This window comes from Giraffa tippelskirchi, chromosome 12 (genome assembly GCF_054371585.1).
Source record: "Giraffa tippelskirchi isolate mGirTip1 chromosome 12, T2T-mGirTip1v1.2.pri, whole genome shotgun sequence".
NCBI lineage: Eukaryota > Metazoa > Chordata > Mammalia > Artiodactyla > Giraffidae > Giraffa > Giraffa tippelskirchi.
Window position 1 is genome coordinate 45,234,830 of NC_137286.1, and position 19,783 is coordinate 45,254,612.

The window sequence follows — 19,783 nt, forward strand, 5'->3', positions numbered from 1 at the left end:
GGGCACCTTGGCACCCCTCCCCTCGGCACCTTGCCGAGGACACCCCCTGGGCACAGTGGCTGCTGGCACCTTTCCCGTGCAGCCAGCTCCTGTAAAGGCTTTCCACTCCCCAGCTGCAGCAGCCCCACTGAGGGATAACACCCACCCCCTCCAGGTATTAACTGGCTTTTCCCCCAGCAATGTTTGTTTTAGGGATTAAAGGCAGTGGAGGAGCCTGTAATTTCCAGATTCATCTGTTCCTTTCCTGGCAGCCAGCACTGGAGTTGTTATTTCTTTTCCCCAAGCCCCTGATAATACCTTTCCAGACACGTTGGTCTGATAGCATCGTCCAACGGAAAAACTCTCCAGTGTCTCCTCTAAGCCGGCGGACAGGCTCTCGCTGGCATCATGTAAAGATGTTGGAGCTGAATGTTCTTGCCATCATTTTTCCCTCCTTCCTTAGATGTGCCTGGAGGTCCACGACCATTTTCTCCTTGTTTTCTGTTTCCTTTTTAAGGACTACAGTGACTGTCCCACCCCACCATTCACCTGGCACAGTCAAGAAATGGCTACTTCATGGTAGTACATTTCCAAAATAGTGCTTTTCAAGCACTAAAATGTTAAACAATGAAATATATTTATTTTTTATTGGGTATTCATTGCTGTGCATGGACTTTTCTCTAGTTGTGGCAAGCAGGGGCTACTCTCTAGTTGCAGTGCTCAGGCTTCTCATTGCAGTGGCTTCTCTTGTTGCGGAGCACAGGCTCTAGAGTGCTCGGGCTTCAGTAGTTGCAGCGCGTGGGCTCAGTAGTTGTGGTGCATCCTGGCTTAGCTGCTCTGTGGCAAGCGGAATTTTCCCAGACCAGGAATTGAACTCATGTTCCCTGGATTGGCAGGCAAATTCTTATCCACTGAGCCACCAGGGAAGTCCTGAAATACATTTTTAAAACAGCTTTATTGACATATAATTGACACATGATAAACTCCATATATTTAAGACATGCGACTTGATCCATTTTTATTTGTTAGTTTTGTTTTTCTTTTTTTATTCTGATGACTTGATCCACTTTGATATTTGTGAATACCATGGAATCATCACTACGGTAATGAACAGATATGTCACTCCCCAAAGTCTCCTCCGCCCCGCCCCTCTTCCTTCAGCCACCACTTTTGTCTGCTTTCCAAATACATATTTAATGCAGAGCTGTCTCACTCGCTTCCCCACCTCAGTAAACAGAGTGTGCTCGACGTGATAGTTCCTCTCCTCAATTCAGCATTATCATTAACTTTCTTGAGAGCCGTGTTCTCAGATGTTGGGGAGATACATAAGATTGTTTGCCCTGCACACTAAATGGCCCCATTGTTGCCCTGCCCTGCCAGGTGGTTTGGGGTTTGGGAGTTTTCTCTCTTGCTGCCAGCTGTCTCGGTGCAGTTCCCGGCACACAGCCCCTGCCACCTGCAACCCTGGCATACCGACCCTCTCCCAAGTCACTCCTGCTCCTCACTCTGAACCAGTGGTTCTCAGCCAGGAGCAGTTTTGTCCCCCTCTGAGGGGACATTTGACAATGTTGCAAGACATTTTATTGAGAAGGAAATGGCAACCCACTCCAGTATTCTTGCCTAGAGAATACCATGGACAGAAGAGCCTGGCGGGCTCCATAGGGGAAAGTTAAGTCCATGGGGTCACAAAGAGTCAGACACGACTGAGCGACTAAACACACACGAGACGGTTTTGGTTGTCATAATGTTGCAGGAAGGGGGACCCCTTCCAGGGCCTGAGAGGGGGTTCCTGTCTAACACTCAGAAATGAATTGTCCAAGGAGACATATGAGCTGACAAAGCAAGAGGCTATATTGGGAAGAGGTGGCTGGGTGGAGAGCAGGAGGGTAAGGGAAGCCAGGAGAACTGCTCTGCCACGTGGCTCACCGTCTCTGGTGTTATGGTGATGTGATTAGTTTCCGGTTCTCTGGCCAGTCTGACTCAGGGTCCTTCCTGGTCGCACATGCTTTGCTCAGCCAAGATGGATGCCAGCAAGGAGGATTCTGGGAGATGGAAGGACACATGGGAAGGTCCTTTGGACCTTTCCGGAACTCTTCTGGTTGGTGGTGGCTTATTAGTTCTCTGTTCCTTAGCAGGACCTCCTGTTGTAAAATAACTCATGTAAATGGTTACTATGGTGTCTGGCCAGTGCGGGCAGTTTCAGTCGGTGTGCTTCCCCTAACAATAATGGAGGTGGGGATGCTTCTGGCCCCTAGCGTTCAGGGACCAGGGATGTTGCTAAACCATCCTAGCATGCACAGTACAGTTTTCTAAACAAGAATAACCTGGCTCAAGGTGTCAATAGTGTCGAGGAAGAGAAATCCTGTTCTGATCATAGAACTGATAGGAAAATTCAACAAGAAGTCATGTCAACTGATTGTTTTTACATTGTTGTATCAAGAGAGAGAAGGAAGGGCAGAGCTTTTTGGAGCTGCAAGGCCAGAGGGAAGGTGAAGCTTCAGGAAGCTCCTGGTGGGTATCCTTCTATCTCCCCCGGAGGTGGTCGCTGGCTTCCTAAGGACAAGTCCTAAGCAGCTCAGCTTGAGGTCCCAGGGCTCAGCATTCAGACTGCACCCAAAGCACCTATTTGTTGCCCAATCGTGGGCAGCACTGGCTGGGCAGTGAGGGCAAAGCAGAAGACACAGAGCTGGCAGAAAGGAACCCTTAAGCTGAGCAGTGACTTGGGGATGCGGCAGAACCTGCAGGTAAAAGGTAAGCGTGGACCTAGCCTAATAATTAGGAACAGGAGAACGGCCGGTCGAGCTGCGATCCTGTCCCAGCGTGACCAGATACATCACTGCCACATCACTCCTCGCTCCTCCTCCCGCCCACACAGACACCAGTTTGCCTGTCATATAAAGGAGATTTTCCCAAAGCGGTTTAGCTAGAACTGGAAGGGCCCTGCCCTGTGACGGGACAGGAGGAGCCTGACTGTTGTCTCAGCAGCGATCAGGATGGACCCCAGGTGTTCTGGAACTAGTTGGTGAAGTATGGGCATGCTTTATTCAGCTTTGCATGACTTAAATATTTTCATTATCTTATTCTAAAAGTTATTGCAGAAATTTCTGAGCGTGCAGGTAAGCAGAAAGAAGACAACAGAAAGCTTTCAAATTCCGCTCTTTTAGAGAAAACCCCAATTAAATGTTGTTGTCTGCTCTCCCATGCATGTGTGGATGTAGTGGGTGTTGGTGGAGGTGGTAGACTTCCCTGTCCATCCAGTGGTTAAGACTCTGAGCTTCCACTGCAGGGGTTGAGGGTTCCATCCCTGGTTGGGGAACTAAGATCTTGCATGCTTTGTTTGATCCTGAAAGCTTTGTTTGAGGTCTCTGAGAGATGGGGGAAGAGATTTTGAGGAAGGGATGCCCCGGAGCACTCCAAGGGGATAATGGGAGTGCCTGAGGGAAGGGTGAATGGGTGGATTTTATCAGAGGACACCAGTTGCTCTTGGGGGTCTCCCCAGATTGCTCAGTTGTGTTCGACTCTTTGTGACCCCCAAGGACTATAGCCCACCAGGCTCCTCTGTCCATGGGATTCTCCAGGCAAGAACACTGTAATGGATAACCATTCCCTTCTCCAGGGGATCCTTCTGACCCAGGGATCAAACCCTGGTCTTCTGCATTGCAGGCAGATTCTTTACTGTCTGAGCCACCTGGCTGTGTATGTGTACTTAGTTGTGTCCAACTCTCTGTGACTGTATGGGCTATAGCTTTCCAGGCTCCTCTGTCCATAGGATTCCCCAGGCAAGAATACTGGAGTGGGTTGCCATGCCCTTCTCCGAGGGGATCTTCCTGGTCCGGGGATCGAACCTGCATCTCCTGTGTCTCCGGCATTGCAGGCAGATTCTTTACCCACTGAGCCACCTGGGAAGCCGAGCCACCTGGCTGGTTAGCCTCAAATCCAGGGATAAAGAAAGGCCTGGTTGGACCCTTCTTCCCGCCCCCTGCTAGGAAGGTGGGAACTGCTCATAGCCTGTTCCTGCCTCAGGCCTTACCCACTAGGCCCGGCTCAACCCCACAGGTTGTCCTCCCCACCCCTCCAACCCCCATTGCCAGGCTTCTGTCACTTGGTGCCCCTGTCGTAGTAACTGCTGTGTAAAACTTATAACTCTTGTCCAGAGGCCCGTGAGCTTACTGAGGCCCCAAGTCAGGGGACCTGGGCAGGCAGTTTAGCTCCTTCAGGCCTTAAACCTCAGATAAATTCTTGGGAGTGATAAAGAGAACAAAACCTGCCTTTAGGACTTTTTCCAGGAGATAAAGGAAGAAGTTGACTAGTTCCAGGAGATAAAGGAAGAAGTTGACTAGCAGTCACCAGCTGTGGCAAGGTGGGTTTCTCTCCAGAGGGTTTTTCTCAAGAGGAGTGGCTTCCATTCTTTTGTTTTTTTTTGGCCTGGCTGAGCAGCTTGCAGGACATCTTAAGTTCCCTGACCAGGGATCGAACCTGTATCCCCTGCAGTGGAAGCACAGAGTCTGAACCATTCGACCCACCAGGGAAGTCCCTCCGCATTCTTTTTTTAACAACCGAATTGCTGTAAAATACAACCCTAAAATAGGAGCGAGACTAAGGTAGGGATGCCCTGGGACAGGCTCTCAGTCCTCTCCTCCCCTCAGAGATGCCCCTCTGAACAACAGTTTAAAGAATTCTCCTTATGCTAAAGGCAGCATTGGAGGCGCAGGCTGGTGGGAGAAACTGGGACGCTTCAAAGTGCCCCTTCCTCCTCCTCAGACCCACTGCAGCTTCCCTGGGCCAGCCTCCAGGATGGGTGGGGCACCAAGAGGTAGACAGCCCTGCTTTCTTTCCGGGCTGACTTTTCTTGTAGGCCAGGGGACAAGTGGGAAGGGCACAGAGGGACTCAGAGCTCAGAGGCTAGGTGGGGCCAGCCCAGTCCCTGTTTCCCCTCAACAGGGTTCTCTTGCTCACAGACTTAGGAAGAACCGTGACTCACTTCCTGCCTAGGTCTGACTGCAGAAGCATTGTTTTCCCAACTGTAGCTGGGGCTGCTGGTTGGGGCTACCCCGGGGTGGCCCCAAGGAGTCTTTGCTCCCTGGTGATTGTGATGGGGAGAGTAGTTCCCATTCAGAAAGAGGGTCAACCCGACTCACCTCCCCGCTCAAATTTCAGGACCCCACATTCTTCCCCGAGTTTCTGGTTTTTGAGCTGTTCGTACAGGTACCCAAATAGTATGTTATCTCACTGGTTCAATATTATCTCCATTTTACAGAAGGGTAAATTGAGGCTCTGAGAATTAAGGTTGTGTCACTGTGGTTCAGTTGCTAAGCCAAGTCCGACTCTTTTCGATCCCATGGACTGCAGCATGCCAGGCTCCTCTGAACTACATTATCTCCCGTAAAGTAAAAGTGTTACTCGCTCAGTCATGTCTGACTGTTTGCGACCCCGTGGACTGTAGTCCACCAGGCTCCTTTGTCCATGGAGTTTCCCAGGCAAGAATACTGGAGTAGGTTGCCATTTCCTGTTCTATCTCCCTACTATCTCCTGGAGTTTGCTCAAATCATTGTCTAAGGTTGGCCCAGTTTAAAATAGTGCTGCTGTGACTTGAACTCAGGCTTGGGGGTTGACTGTCACCTAATGAGTTACTTTACAAATGCTACTAACTTCTCTGGGCCTCAGTTTCCTCCTGGGTAAAGCGCAGATAGTGATACATGAAAGCTCCCTAAAGGAAAACTGTATCCACCTTGCCGAATCCATGGTAAGCATGGAGCAAGTTAACACATGGGAAAGAGCTCAGAACATCCTGGTCCGTTTTCCTCATCATCCCCAAACCTGTACTGAAGAGGTCACAGAATAACACTGTTCTGCCAGGTTATCTCAAAGGGGGCAGGAAGGGATGGGCAGAGACTGCGCTGTGACCTTGAAATAACCCAGCTTGGGGAGCTCTTGGCCACACTCCCCCTCTTTTCTTTCTCAGCTCAAGCAGTGATGGCTTCAGCCAAGTAGCACAGACGTTTTCTAGGGCAGGGACCCAGGGAGGGAGAGGAGCCGGGTATATTGCAAGGAGCTCAGATTCAGGCTCTGCCAAAGCCCCAGATCTCTTCTGGGATCTTAGGCCTGTTAGTTGTGGGACCTTGAGCAAATTATTTAAACCCTGTGCACCTCAGTTTTCTTATCTGTAAAATGGGATTAATAATGTCAGCCTGAAAGGATTATGCGGATTAAATAATGTACATAAGAAGGCATAATATAAAGTGATTGACCTGGTGCCTGGCAGGCAGTTGGAGTTGAAAAAAAAAAGTTTAAAAAAATTAAAAAAGGGGATGGGCTAGTTGTTCTGCTCATCCACCTGTCTATATAAATGCAAATAAAGTTGTGAGTCTTCTAACTGTAGGCCACAAGGAAGTTTGCCGAGACGCGGTGAAGCCCGACCTCGGGGGGTACTCCAGGTGCGTCATCCCAGGGCACTTAACCCGGTCGTGCCCAAACTCGTGGCTTAGGAGTGGGGAAGTGGCGGGGGGTGGGGGAGAAGCCCAACTCCCCCAGAATCCGGCCGCGACTGGGCTCATAGTGACGCCTCGAGTCCTTCCCAACCCCTGCCCGGGGTGCCGAGTTCAGGTCTCCTCGCCTGCCGGCCCGGGGAAATCGCAGAGCTAACGGCCGAGCCCGGGGGGCGGGGGCGCTGGCAGTGGGGCCTGGGGAACCCGCCGGGCGGCTGCGAGGGCTCTGGGATCACCGGCCCCACTTCCTACCTCTGCCCCGAGCTGGAGCCGGAGGCGGCAGGCGCCCCGGAAGGCCTCGGGGCCCCGGCGCTCCCGCTCGGAACAGGGGCCCGGGCGGCATGGGCGGCGTGGCGGGGCGGTGGGGCGGCGGCGGCGGCGGCCGGGAGCGCGGAGGTGGCGCCGCGAGGGGGAGGGGCGCGGCGGCGGAGGAGGAGGAGCCCGGGCCGCCGCAGCCGCTGACAGCGGCCCCGAGTAAACAAGCCGCGCCGCCGCGGCCCGGCCGCTGCCCCCGCCCGCGCCGGAGCTGGAGCCGGAGCCGGAGCCGAGGCCGAGCCCTGCCCTGGTCGCCGGCCCGGCCGAGGCCGCGCCGCCGCGCCTCCCCGCCTCTGCGCGGTGACGCTGCTGCCGGGCGCGGGGACCGCGCCGAGCCCAGGCCCCCCGGAGCCGGGCTCTCCGCTCGGCCGAGGGGCGCCTGAGCCGCCCGGCGCTCGCCTGGAAAAGTTTCCCCGCCTGGGCTCCCTAGGGTAAGCAGTGAGGGCGCGGGGCCCCGGGGGGAGGCACCGCGCCGGGAGCCGGGCCCGAGGAGACTGGGCCGCTCTGCCTGAGGAGCGGGCTCCGCGGCCCGAGCGCCCAGGCCGGGGGAGGGTCGGGGTCGCGGGCGCGGAGGCAGCCCGGGCCCCGATGCCCGCCCGGCTTTCGGAACTGGCCGGCGGGCCGGCGCGGAGGGTGGAGCCGCGGGGAGCAGGAAGGGCATCCCGCAGCCCACCTGAGCGCGCCGGGCCCCCGCGGGTGCCGGTGCTCTTCCGCTTGGGGCCGGGGCGAGCCCTCTGACCCCAGGAAGCGCCCGCGGGGGCCCGCGCCGGGGGCGGGATGGGGAGAGGATTCCAGAGGCGCCGGGTGCTCCCGCCTCCCCGCCGTCCTTGGGGGCAGCCGCCGGCTCGCCCACTCCACCGCTGGGGAGGGCCTGCGCTCCCGCCGGGGGAAGGGCGGAGCGGCTGCTCGCGGCGGAGGGGATTATTCACAACCTGGGCCTCGTCCCCTCCCGCACACCTGGGCGGCGAGACACTCAGGTGCGGGGTCTGCGGGCGCGGGGAGGCTGGTTCCCACGAAGGCCTGGCCGAGGCCCCTGCTGCCCCCGTGGGGTGGCCTGCTTGCCAGACAGGTCTTAACAGCAGTCGGTTGTCAGGTCAGTGCCTCCTTCCCGCCGTCCGCTCACCCCTTACCCCCGGGGGATGCAGACCCTCCTGCACAGGAGGGTGTCGAAATTCTTTCTGCCTCGGGAAATGGGAGGGAAACCCAGGTAATGTGGCCTAGTGAGGGATGGGCAGCCGCTGGTCAGGTGTGGAGACAGCCGAGGAGAGGAGCCAAGCTTGACTCCTGTTCTAGAGCCGCCCAAGTTTTACGATGTTCTATATTGGGCTTCCACATAAGATTTGATTTTTTTTTTAAAGAGGACTCTGTGGCTTTCAAAAAAAGTTTGAAAACCTCTGGTCTACCAGTTTTTACCACCTAGGAAAACTGAGGCCCAGACAGAGAGAGGAAGTGACCTAAGATCACACAGCAAATGAGTAGTTGAGCAAAGGCTGGGATTCAGAATTTCAGCGGAGCCATCAGTGCCTGCTACAGGAGCTGGTTTGGTGTCTCTGCTGCAAAGAAAGAACGTTTTCCCAGGCAGCCCTGACTACACCAGACCACCTCCCCCCGCCCCCCATGCCTGGGAAACAGCAGCTGGACCTGGGTGAGGTTCAGTTCGGATGCCTTGGAGAGGCTGGCTGCGTCGAGGTTCCTGGGGCAGAAGAGAACACAGCCAGGAAGAGCACCCACAGGTCTCTCTGTGGCTAAGCCTGGAGTGGAGCCCCAAGTGAGAGGGCTTCACAGGAGGCTGGAAATATGGCAAGCCTACCGGTTTGAGCCAAACAGGGACTCAGAGGGTGAGTCAGAGTCTAGGATGGGGGTGGGGAGAAGAAGCCCATTCATTTATTGTTCTCAGCGTCTGTTCTTTGAGGTGGGGGCCATCCTCCCTGCTTCCAGGATGCTGAGGCAGGGCTGTTTGGGGCTTCAAGCTCTGTGGAAGCCATATCCACGGCTCAGCGTGTCTGGGGATGCTGAGCAGATGGAGGCTAGTCCTTTCTTGGAGGATTGTTTGGTTGTTCCTGAAGCCGGCTTCCTTTTTGGGTGCTGCAAGGTAATTAAATAAGCACCTTTATCACCAAGCAGCTGCGGCTCCACCCACAATATGTCAGAACATGGGCTAGACCCAGATGAACCCAGTCTTGATGTGTGTGTGTGGGGGGGTCCAGTATGGCTCACAGCACTGTGATCAGGAGGTGGCCTTGCTTGACATCTGAACCCAAGAGGCAGCTCTTGGGTCAGGAAGGGGAGAGGAGAACTTGTTTCTATTAGGCCCTGCCCCTAGGGCTCTATATCCTCTCTTAAGTGAGGGGCACGGGGCCCCTTCCCCTCCCTCCCCAAATTCTCACCCTCCCCAAGTGCTGCCCAGCCTTTGCTCAGATCAGCTCTCTGGAACTTGGTCGCCCAAGGCATCATGGGGCAGTGGCTTCCCGGCCCGTCCGGGAACCCTATGGACTCTGCCCATCCGGGGTGAGGAGGAGCTGCCTTGTGGATGCCTCCTGCCATCAGCTGTCAGGTTATTTTGGTGTAAACTGAAAATACTCCAGGAATTATGCATTGAGGCTCTCCAGCCTGAAGGGTGGGAATGCAGGAGGAGCGGGCAGGGAGGCTGGGGATGCTGAGGGCAGCCCCGGGCAAAGTGAGTTTTCCCAGTGGTGAGCCCTCTGGTCTGCCTCCAGGGCCTGGATGGGCTGCAGAGCTTCACTTTGCCATCCAGCAGAGTGACGTCCTGTGGGGCCGGGACCCAGGAGGGGTGAGGGCATCCGGGCCGTGTGGGCAGGCTCAACAAGCTTGGCATTGAGGCGGGACACCTCCAGGACCTTCCGCAGCTTCTCCCCACCCCAGGGGTTAGGCTTCTGGCTAACCAGGGGCCCTATGTGGGGACAGTTATGTGGCCCCAGGCGGAAAGGTCCCGCTCTCTGTTTGCTAAAGGAGGAAAAACAACACGCAGACTATTGATTCAGCTTCACCTTGGTGCTCCTGGCTCAGCAGCTAGTGTTTGCCCTGGCTGCCTGGGCTCGGATGACGCAAGGCTGGTGGGCGTGGAGCCACCAAAGGGGGCTGCTGGAGGCCTCCAGGCCAGGGCTGGGTGGCCCTGTCGTCTCCCAGGAAACTGTGTAAAAAGAGAGCCTGGACCCCCTGACTTTGCTGATGGCCTGGTCCATAGAGGGAGGGTGAAGCCACTGTGATCCTCCTTCTCCTTGCTCAGCCCCAGGAGCCCACACCCCATCTTAGGTGGCCCCCTCTTTCTTGCCAGAGGCTATGGGTCTTTGCAGGTAACTCCCCATGGCTGGGTCTGAACCAGGAAGCCCTAGTGAGCTGTGTAGATGCTGCCCATTAAAAAACTTTAAAAGTCAACATTTTATCCTTTTACAAAATATACCTGAGTCATTTGGAAAATATACAGCAACACGAAGAAGAAAATAACCGTTACTCGTAATTATCATCGTCTTGAGAAAACCATTGTCAGCATGTGTCCTTCCAGATTACGTCCTGTGGTTTTATATAAATATACGTGTATGTGTATAAATAGTTTCTTTTCAAAACAAAAATGGGATTGTGGGTACCTGCTGCTTTATACCCCACCTTTTAAACTTAGATTTTGGGAAGCATTTATTCAGTTGTTGCTTCTGGTTTGGAGTGACTCGAGCCTTGATCCTCTTCCCACTTCCATATTCCTGCATGTGGAAGGGGTCCATCGCTCCATCTATCCGGCTGACTTTGGGGGGCCAGATTTTCACCCTTCACCCCCCCAGAGGCCCTTTCAGGCCTGGAGTGAGCTGAGGGGTGGGAAGGCAGCTTTAGTTCATGCCCGGGAGGGACTGACTCTCCACCTTTCCCTCCCTTGTCCCCTCAGAGCCAGCAGCCTGCCTCCTCCCTGCACAGTCCTGTCCGTCTCGGCCCCATGCCCCCACCAGTCAGCCCCAGGCCACAGGCAGTGAGCAGGTACGCCGGAGCCCAGGCCCTGTGACCAGGCCAAGGAGACGGGGGCTCCGGGGTCCCTGCCACCTGTCCCCCCCCATGGAGCTGAGGCCCTGGTTGTTCTGGGTGGTAGCAGCAGCGGGAGCCTTGGTCCTGCTGGTGGCTGATGCCTGCGGAGAGAAGGTCTTCACCAACACCTGGGCTGTGCACATTCCTGGAGGCCCAACCATCGCTGACCACGTGGCACGCAAGCATGGCTTCCTCAACCTGGGCCAGGTAGGTGTCGCTCCCTCCGGCTGGCCTCGGCACAGGACATCGCCTGGGGGTGGGGCCTGTGGGGGCAGGGTTTCCATCACCTGGCGCGGGAACTCAGGGGCTTGTCTTCTCTGGGCCACCTGGGTGCCCGGCAGGGAGAGACAAGGCTCGTCCTGCCCTTGGGCTTCTAGCTTAGGTTGCTCAGTGGACGGGTGCCTCCTGGGAGGTGGGGTGGGTGAGGCCCCCTCAGCCCCCTGAACCTTCTTGCTGGGTCCCGGGCAGGGAGCGGATGCCCACCACTCCCCTGCCGTCCTGAGCCTCCCCTTGCAACTGGTTGTCCACCCCCGCCCCCTCGCTTCCCCGGGGACTGACAGATGGAAAGCCTAGCTCAGTCTCCCTGCTTTGTTACAGATCTTCGGTGACTATTACCACTTCTGGCATCGAGCGGTGACAAAGCGGTCCCTGTCTCCTCACCGCCCGCGGCACAGCCGGCTGCAGCGGGAACCTCAAGTGAGTGTGGCCCTGGCCCCTCCCGCCTCCAGCCTTCCCCTTCCGTTCTCCGGAGGCCCGCTCTCCTTCCCTCCTCCTCCCACACCGTCTCCGCCTCACTGCCTCACAGGTTAAGTGGTTGGAGCAGCAGGTGGCAAAGCGACGGGCCAAACGGGACATATACCAGGAGCCCACGGACCCCAAGTTTCCCCAGCAGTGGTACCTGGTATGTGGCCTCCCCGGCTGCCTCCATCCATCCATCTATCCACTGAGGGGTCCCATGAGCAGCCAAGGCTGACTCTGAGGCCTCCTGTCAGTCTTCCTCTGTCTGCTTCCTCGGTCTTCTTCTTGCCCATCCTGCTAAGCCTTGGGGAGTACCCTTCCAGAGTTCTTGATAATTCCACAGAGCCCAGTGGTGGCATCTCAGGAGCAGGGGTGGGTGGAGAAGGAGCTTGTGGAGTGGCAAAGGGACCTCACCCAGCAACCAACCTTGTCTCCTAAGCGCTGAGTAGTGGGGGGGGTGTCTCTGCAGTCTGGCGTCACCCAGCGGGACCTGAATGTGAAGGAGGCCTGGGCCCAGGGCTACACGGGGCGTGGCATCGTGGTCTCCATCCTGGATGACGGCATCGAGAAGAACCACCCGGACTTGGCAGGCAATTATGTGAGGAGGCGGGGAGGGGAGTCCAGGGACGGTCCTGCTCTGCCGGTGTGTCCAGGCTGACCCTATGATGGCCACCTCCCTTCCAGGATCCTGGGGCCAGCTTCGATGTCAATGATCAAGACCCTGACCCCCAGCCCCGGTACACGCAGATGAATGACAACAGGTAAGAACTGGTCCCTGGCCTCCGTCTCCCTTTTCTTTTCCACCGAGGAAGTAGACGAGCCCCGTCCAAGAGGCTGAAGTCTTCCACAGTCCTGGTCTTAGCTGTGGCTCCGAGGGAGGGTCTGGTCAGAGTGGAGAGTGTCTGTGTGTGTGTGTGTGTGTCGGTGGGGGTGTCTGTGCGTAGACATGGGACAGCAGGCTAAGGTGGAGGGGCGTGTGGCCCCTCATGTTCTTCAGGCTGCCCCCACCATGCTCTGTCCACTGCTAACGCTGTGCTCTTGGCCCCGGCAGGCATGGCACACGGTGTGCAGGAGAGGTGGCTGCGGTGGCCAACAATGGTGTCTGTGGCGTAGGCGTGGCCTACAATGCCCGCATTGGAGGTGGGTGTGGGCCTTGGCCACCCTGTCTTCAGGACCACCCTTCTGGTGGGATTCTTCTCTATTCACTTCCCATCCGAGTGTCCCCCACTTTGCTGCTATGCATCCTTCTGACCACATGGCTCTTCTATAGAGGGTTCTTAGCAACTCAGAGGGGCTTCCCAGGTGGCTCAGTGGGTAAAGAATCTGCCTGCCAATGCAGAAAATGTAGGAGACTCAGGTTCAATCCCTGGGTGGGGAAGACCACCCCCCCCCCAAGAGGAGGGCATGGCAAGCCACTCCGGTATTCTCTCCTGGAGAATCCCATGGACAGAGGAGCCTGGGAGGTCCACAGGGCCGCAAAGAGTCACAGCTCAAAGAGCTGAATGCATCGCCTTCTGCTGGTGGCCCTGTGCTGCAGGGTGGGAGGAATGTTTATTTGTTTTTAATATTTATTTGACTACATCAAGTCTTAGTTGTGGCATACAGGATGTTTCGTTGCAGCACACAGACTCTAGTTGTGGTGCGCTGGCCCAGTAGTTGTGGTGCGCTGGCCCAGTAGTTGTGGTGCGCGGGCTTAGTTGTGCTGTGGCTTGTGGGGTCTTAGTTCTCCGACCAGGGATGGAACCCATGTCCCCTGCATTGCAAGGCGAGTTCTTAACCACTGGACCACTAGGGAAATCCTGGAGGGATCGTTTCTTAGCAGGAGTTGCCCTAAAACCTCACCTTCTACTCTGAAGGGCCTTGAGCTCCATGCTCCTTTGAGACCCCAGAGACTTGTCCTAGTCCAAAATGTGTGGTTGAGGGCTGGAGAGATCTCCCTTTTCCCCTGGGTCTTGTCTTCAAAAGGCAGAGGCCACCCAAGAAGCCGGGGGCTCAGGGTTTCCCAGCACCAGCCTCTACCCTCCCCTCTGGGTACAGGGCTGGGTGTGCTCCTGGGGGTGCCCCTGACAGCTGAACCCACGCAGCCTCTCTCTCTTGGCCCCCGTCTGTGGCCAGGGGTGCGCATGCTGGACGGCGAAGTGACAGACGCAGTGGAGGCACGCTCGCTGGGCCTGAACCCCAACCATATCCACATCTACAGTGCCAGCTGGGGCCCCGAGGATGACGGCAAGACCGTGGATGGGCCAGCCCGCCTGGCTGAGGAGGCCTTCTTCCGGGGGGTCAGCCAGGTGAGGTGGGGGTCCTAGCCCAGCCCTGGAAACCAGGCCCAGCCTCAGGGGGCACAGTAGGCACTGTCTTTGCCATGCTTTCGTCTTTGTGTTTTTCTGTTTCTATTTATTTATTCTTGTGTTTAATTTATACAAAGCACATTTGTTAAAACGTTAAGGACAGGAAGAGAAAAGTAAATGCTAATTGCCCATAACTCCCACTCCAGTATTCTTGCCTGGAGAATCCCCATGGACAGAGGAGACAGTCCATGGAGTCACACACAACTGAGTGACTAAGCATAGCATGCAGCACCACTTTCTGGAATCACCACTCTGAGGATTTTGGTAGTGGACTGGGTCTCTTTTTGTGTAAAAAGAGATGAGAGAGATCTACCAGGGGTCTCCTTGGGGGAAGGGGCTGGATAGAGAGTCACTGGAGAAGGATGCTCCAGCCTTCCTAGTCTCAAGCAGCATCTTCCCACCAGGCCCCCCTCCCCTAAGTCCTGTTCTCGTGTGACCCCAACCCTCTCTGTCCACAGGGCCGTGGGGGTCTGGGCTCCATCTTTGTCTGGGCCTCAGGGAACGGGGGCCGGGAACATGACAGCTGCAATTGCGATGGCTATACCAACAGTATCTACACGCTGTCCATCAGCAGCGCCACACAGTTCGGCAACGTGCCCTGGTACAGTGAGGCCTGCTCATCCACGCTGGCCACCACCTACAGCAGTGGCAACCAGAACGAGAAGCAGATTGTGAGTCTCTTCCCAGGAGGGGGCTGGGGAAATGGGGCTGCTCGCTTTCTGGCTCTGCCCGGGGCTGCCTTTCTGACCCTGTCTGCCTTCTACCCACACGTGGCTGGGCGGTGGTGGCGAAGGTATACTGGGATGGGAGCTAGGGGACCTCTCTAAGACTCTTGAGGGTCACGGAGCCACTGGTGAAGCCCCTGGTAAGACTCTCCCTAAAAACATGCATCACTCTCTTTTTTTGTTTGTTTTAACAATCTATTTGGGTTTCCCTGGTGGCTCAGACAGTAAAGAATCTGCCTGCAGTGCAGGAGACGTGAGTTTGATCCCTGGGTGGAGAAGATCCCTTGGAGAAGGGAATGGCAACACACTCCAGCATTCTGGCCTGGAGAATGCCATGGACAGAGGAGCCTGGCAGGCTACAGTCCATAGGGTTGCAAAGAGTTGGACACAACTGAGTGACTTATACTTTCATTTATGTATGTATTTTTGGGTGTGGTAGGTCTTTGTTGCTGCTCCGGCTTTTCTCTAGTTGTGGCACACAGGGACTACTTTCTAGTTGCAATGGGAGGGCTTCTCATTTTGGTGGCTTCTCTTGTGGCGCATGGGTTTTAGGGCGCTTGGGCTTCAGTAGTTTTGGCATGTGGGCTCAGTACTTGTGGTGCACAGGCTTGGTTGCTCCATGGGATCTTCTCAACCCAGGGATTGAACCCATGTCTCCTGCATTGGCAGGCAGCTTCTGTATACCACTGAGCCACCAGGGAAGCCCTGCATTGCTCTCAGTGATCTTCAACCTTTAGTTCAACCCTCTTATTCTTTGGGAAACTGGGGCTCAGAAAGAGCCAGGCATTGGCCTGTTGGCAGTGAGTTAGCTAGGCAGCAAATGGGAATGAGGCATCTTGGCCCTGGCTCCCCACGCCATTTATGGTGCTCAGGGCCTGTGGGCAGAGGGAGGGCAGCCAGGCGACCCTGCTGGTGTCCTCCACACGTCACATGCCCGATGTCGTCATCCTGTAGGTGACCACTGACCTGCGGCAGAAGTGTACAGAGTCTCACACGGGCACCTCTGCGTCTGCCCCTCTGGCAGCGGGCATCATCGCTCTCACCCTGGAGGCCAAGTAAGTGGTGAGGACCGAGGGGTGAGCCTGTCCCCACCAGTGCCCCCTGCAGGGCAGCCCTCAGACTCCAGCTGGAATCTCTCAGAAGAGACTGAGCCTTTCGGTCCCTCCTTTATAGTAAGAACCTCACCTGGCGGGACATGCAGCACTTGGTGGTCCGGACCTCAAAGCCAGCCCACCTCAATGCCAACGACTGGGCCACTAACGGTGTGGGCCGCAAAGGTGAGGGCATCATGCTCCCTGGGCTGGATTGGGGGGCCGCTCTGCACCCCCCCAGCTGACCCCGTCCCTCTTGCCCCACAGTGAGCCATTCATACGGCTACGGGCTGTTGGACGCTGGCGCCATGGTGGCTCTGGCCCAGAACTGGACGACAGTGGCCCCCCAGCGGAAATGCATCATCGACATCCTCACTGAGCCCAAGTGAGGGCTGGACCCTGGCTGGAAGGAGGGGCAGGGTGGACCCAAGGGTCGCCGGGGTGCCTGCTGGCCCCCCCTCCCACGCCCAACCCGACAGCCCATCACGTGCTCCTTGCAGGGACATCGGGAAGCGGCTGGAGGTGCGGAAGACTGTGACCGCCTGCCTGGGGGAGCCCAGCCACATCACGCGGCTGGAGCATGCTCAGGCGCGGCTCACCCTGTCCTACAACCGCCGTGGCGACCTTGCCATCCACCTGGTTAGCCCCATGGGTACCCGCTCCACCCTGCTGGCTGCCAGGTACTTGTCCTCTCTCCCGCCCAGCCTGTCCTGTCCCTTGGGTCCGCGTGCATTCATTCATTGACTCACACAGCCCTGATGGTCCACAAATACTTCTCCATGGGGTAAACGCTGACATTTTTGGGAGGGATGGTTTTTGTCCTATGGGACTGTTCCATATTTCAAGAATCCCTGAGTCTGCCCATTACATGCCACACCTGTGTGCCTTCCCATGTGTAGTCTGCATGTAGTTTTCTCTTGCATGTTTCCAGAATCTTCCAACTGAGAACATTTGGCCTCCTGAGAAACAACCAGCAGGCATTTCCAGCCCAGCGGGGTTGGTGTGGCACTGGGGGAGGGTGTGTGGTCCATGTGCTATGGTCTTGGCACCCCCTGGCTAGGGTCCCCCAGAGGCTTCAGGCAGCCGTGTACCCCTTCCTCCCCAGGCCACACGACTACTCTGCAGATGGGTTTAACGACTGGGCCTTCATGACGACCCATTCCTGGGACGAGGATCCCACTGGCGAGTGGGTCTTAGAGATTGAAAACACCAGTGAAGCCAACAACTATGGTATTGGGGGATGCTTGAGGGCTGGGGGTCGAGGAGAAGAACTGGCCGGGTCTGGGGGTGGTGGGCAGGCGTGCTCCCAGTGCCTCCTGACTTATGCCACGCCCCTCAATAGGGACGCTGACCAAGTTCACCCTCGTGCTATATGGCACAGCCCCCGAGGGGCTGTCCACACCCCCTGAGAGCATCGGTTGTAAGACCCTCACTTCTAGCCAGGCCTGTGTGGGTGAGTCTTGGGCGCTGTGGGGGTTGGGGACCTGAGACTTGGGGAATAGAGGAGGAAAGGGGGTGTGAAGGGACATCCTGGGGCTGAGAGCTCCTGGGGACAGCAGTGACTGTGTCCAGGGCTGCAGCTGCCCTGGGGCTCAGGGCCCAGCAGCAGTGGCGACCTGTCTAAGGCTCACCTTCCCTCCCTCCTCGGCGGGCAGTGTGCGAGGAAGGCTTCTCCCTGCACCAGAAGAACTGCGTCCAGCACTGTCCCCCAGGCTTCGCTCCCCAAGTCCTGGACACACACTACAGCACAGAGAACGACGTGGAGATCATCCGGGCCAGCGTCTGCACGCCCTGCCACACCTCGTGTGCCACGTGCCAGGGCCCCGCCCCCACAGACTGCCTCAGCTGCCCCAGCCATGCCTCCCTGGACCTGGTGGAGCGGACGTGCTCGCGCCAGAGCCAGAGCAGCCGCGAGTCGCCCCAGCAGCAGCCGCTGCCGCCGCCGCCCCCCCGGCCGCCACCCGCAGAGGTAGCGGCGGAGCCGCGGCTACGGGCGGACCTGCTGCCCTCGCACCTGCCCGAGGTGGTGGCCGGCCTCAGCTGCGCCTTCATCGTACTGGTCTTCGTCACCGTCTTCCTGGTCCTGCAGCTCCGCTCGGGCTTCAGCTTCCGAGGGGTGAAAGTGTACACCATGGACCGCGGCCTCATCTCCTACAAGGGGCTGCCCCCCGAAGCCTGGCAGGAGGAATGCCCGTCCGACTCGGAGGAGGACGAGGGCCGGGGCGAGAGGACCGCCTTTATCAAAGACCAGAGCGCCCTTTGATGAGCGCCTACTGCCCGCCCCTTCGAGCCCATCCCCTCCTTGGGCACTTTTTAATTCACCAAAGTATTTTTTTATCTTGGGACTGGGTTTGGACCCCAGCTGGGAGGCAAGAGGGGCAGAAATGGCTTCCCACCCTAGCCTTGGGCCCCCTGGCGGCCTGAGGTGGGACCCCAGGGCCAGCTGGGGGTGAGGGCATGGGGGAGAGCCTGTCCCCACCCGCAGCAGCCCTCCGTGTGGATAAAGGAGTGAAACTTTTAGGGCAGCTTTCCAAGGTCCAGGTTCTAGCCAGAGCACCCTGTGAAGAGGGGCGGCCCTCCCAGGATTCCTGACCAGGGCTGCGGCCCCTCCCCGTCCCTCTAAAGCAATAATGGGCCCCATCCAGGCAGCAAGAGATTGGCCTAGGGGGTAACGGAAGGAGGCGGCCACCTCTTTAAGGGCTTCTGCATCCAGACCCTGTTCTGCATTTCTGGTGAGCCTCAGGCAAAAGCAGTGAGCGAAGGAAGGGACCAAGGCAGGGCAGGCACTTCCAGGGCACGCACACGTGTGCCCACGTGCATTCAGCCTTTTGCCCACCTCCACTACAGCGGGCGGGCTGCCTGCCTAGCGAGGCTGGCCCAGCCCCAGGCTGGTGTGCTGACCATCCTCCCCTCTCCAGCACTCTCCCCTCCCGCCAGGGCCCGAGTCCCTGTTTTCTGAGCCCGGGGCTTTCTGGGCTGTTGGCACTCACAGCCCTGGAGCCCCTGGGTGGGTGGTGGGGAGGGACGGTGGCCCAGCCAGCCTCTCCCGCCTCCCACCCGATGCTGCTTTCCCCTGTGGGGATCTCAGGGGCTGTTTGAGGATATATTTTCACTTTGTGATTATTTCACTTTAGATGCTGTTTTTTTTTTTTTTTTTTTTTTGTATTTTTAACGGGGGTAGCAGCAGCTGGACCATCCACCCTCCCACTCCCACTGTCCACCCTGCTGTTGCCCTCGGCTGTCCTGGGCCTGAGGTGTTGGGGGTGGGCTGCAGCTGAGCCCCAGATACTGACAAGGTAGGCCAGGCCAGGCGGGCCCTAGGGGAGGAGGATCACGGTGGAAGGGGCAGGCTGGCGTCCATTTGAGATGGGGCTCGTTGTGCCAAGGGCTCATGGGTCACTGGTTCTCCAAGTGCCAGGGATGGGCAGGCAGTGGCACCGAGCCCCCCCCCCCAACACTGTGCCCTGGTGGAGAAAGCACTGACCTGTCCTGCCCCCCAAGCCTCCCTCTTCTGACGTGCCTTTTGCACCCCTCCCATTAGGACAATCAGTCCCCTCCCATTTGGGAGCTCCCTTTTCTTTCTTTCTCTCCCCCAGCCCCTCGTGGCACCCAGCCACCTGCCCAGAGGTGCCCCCTCCTCTTCCCACACCCACCTCCCCTCCCGTGGCCAGCCCAGCTGGTTTTGTAAAATACTGGGTTGGTGCACAGTGATTTTTTTTTTTTTCTTGTAATTTAAACAGGCCCAGCATTGTTGGTTCTATTTAATGGACACGAGATAATGTTAGAGGTTTTAAAGTGATTAAACGTGCAGACTATGCAAACCAGACCTGGCCTCCAGTGTGTGATATTCTTCCTAGGACTGTGGGGCTGCATCCAGGATGGGGTGGGGGTGAGGGCTGGGGCAAGTTATGTGCCCACATGATGTCCTGCCTGCCCTAGCTGCCCAAAGTCCATCTCCCGAGGGGTTTAGGAGGGTGTGGAAGGGACAGTAGCTGGCAACAAGCCCCAGGGGTGGGACAGATGAGGCCCCAGAGTGGAACCAGCTGAGCACTTACTTCCTCCACCATAGGCCA

General features: G+C 57.2%; 2 protein-coding genes across 9 annotated transcripts; one reads left to right on the forward strand and one right to left on the reverse strand.

Annotated features, from left to right (window-relative positions):
• Positions 1-562: 562 nt before the first annotated feature.
• On the reverse strand, positions 563-7,457 carry LOC145528500 (uncharacterized). 5 transcript variants are annotated; one of them, XR_014070474.1, is made up of 4 exons: positions 6,717-7,065; positions 4,248-4,464; positions 1,906-2,120; positions 563-909 (listed from the first exon to the last, which is right to left on the reverse strand). XR_014070474.1 is itself a non-coding variant. In XM_081546992.1 (4 exons), the coding sequence occupies exon 1, from the start codon at positions 7,438-7,440 to the stop codon at positions 6,697-6,699; it is 744 nt and encodes a 247-aa protein (XP_081403118.1). In that variant the 5' UTR covers positions 7,441-7,457; the 3' UTR covers positions 563-909; positions 1,906-2,120; positions 4,248-4,464; positions 6,228-6,696. The 5 variants fall into 5 exon arrangements, 1 of the variants encoding a protein (XP_081403118.1); XM_081546992.1 differs by having other exon boundaries at positions 6,228-7,457; XR_014070473.1 differs by lacking the exon at positions 4,248-4,464.
• Positions 6,341-19,534, forward strand: FURIN (furin, paired basic amino acid cleaving enzyme). Of its 4 annotated transcripts, none has more exons than XM_081546989.1 (16): positions 6,341-6,413; positions 10,675-11,015; positions 11,406-11,504; positions 11,614-11,709; positions 12,016-12,144; positions 12,231-12,307; positions 12,598-12,686; positions 13,662-13,834; positions 14,353-14,565; positions 15,574-15,674; positions 15,793-15,896; positions 15,978-16,095; positions 16,211-16,390; positions 16,816-16,940; positions 17,053-17,163; positions 17,366-19,534. In XM_081546989.1, the coding sequence occupies exons 2-16, from the start codon at positions 10,839-10,841 to the stop codon at positions 17,971-17,973; spliced, it is 2,400 nt and encodes a 799-aa protein (XP_081403115.1). In that variant the 5' UTR covers positions 6,341-6,413; positions 10,675-10,838; the 3' UTR covers positions 17,974-19,534. The 4 variants fall into 4 exon arrangements, with proteins under 4 accessions (XP_081403115.1, XP_081403114.1, XP_081403117.1 ...); XM_081546988.1 differs by lacking the exon at positions 6,341-6,413 and adding an exon at positions 6,922-7,210; XM_081546991.1 differs by lacking the exon at positions 6,341-6,413 and adding an exon at positions 6,922-7,210 and having other exon boundaries at positions 17,053-17,159.
• The last annotated feature ends 249 nt before the right edge of the window (positions 19,535-19,783 follow it).

Bases quoted from the DNA above. Each gene is read 5' to 3' on its own strand.
- LOC145528500 (XM_081546992.1), bottom strand. From the start codon at position 7,440: ATGCCCTTCCTGCTCCCCGCGGCTCCACCCTCCGCGCCGGCCCGCCGG.
- FURIN (XM_081546987.1), top strand. From the start codon at position 7,557: ATGGGGAGAGGATTCCAGAGGCGCCGGGTGCTCCCGCCTCCCCGCCGT. The intron at 11,505-11,613 runs GTGAGTGTGGCC...ACTGCCTCACAG, and splicing joins GGCTGCAGCGGGAACCTCAA to GTTAAGTGGTTGGAGCAGCA. The intron at 15,897-15,977 runs GTGAGGGCATCA...CTTGCCCCACAG, and splicing joins TAACGGTGTGGGCCGCAAAG to TGAGCCATTCATACGGCTAC.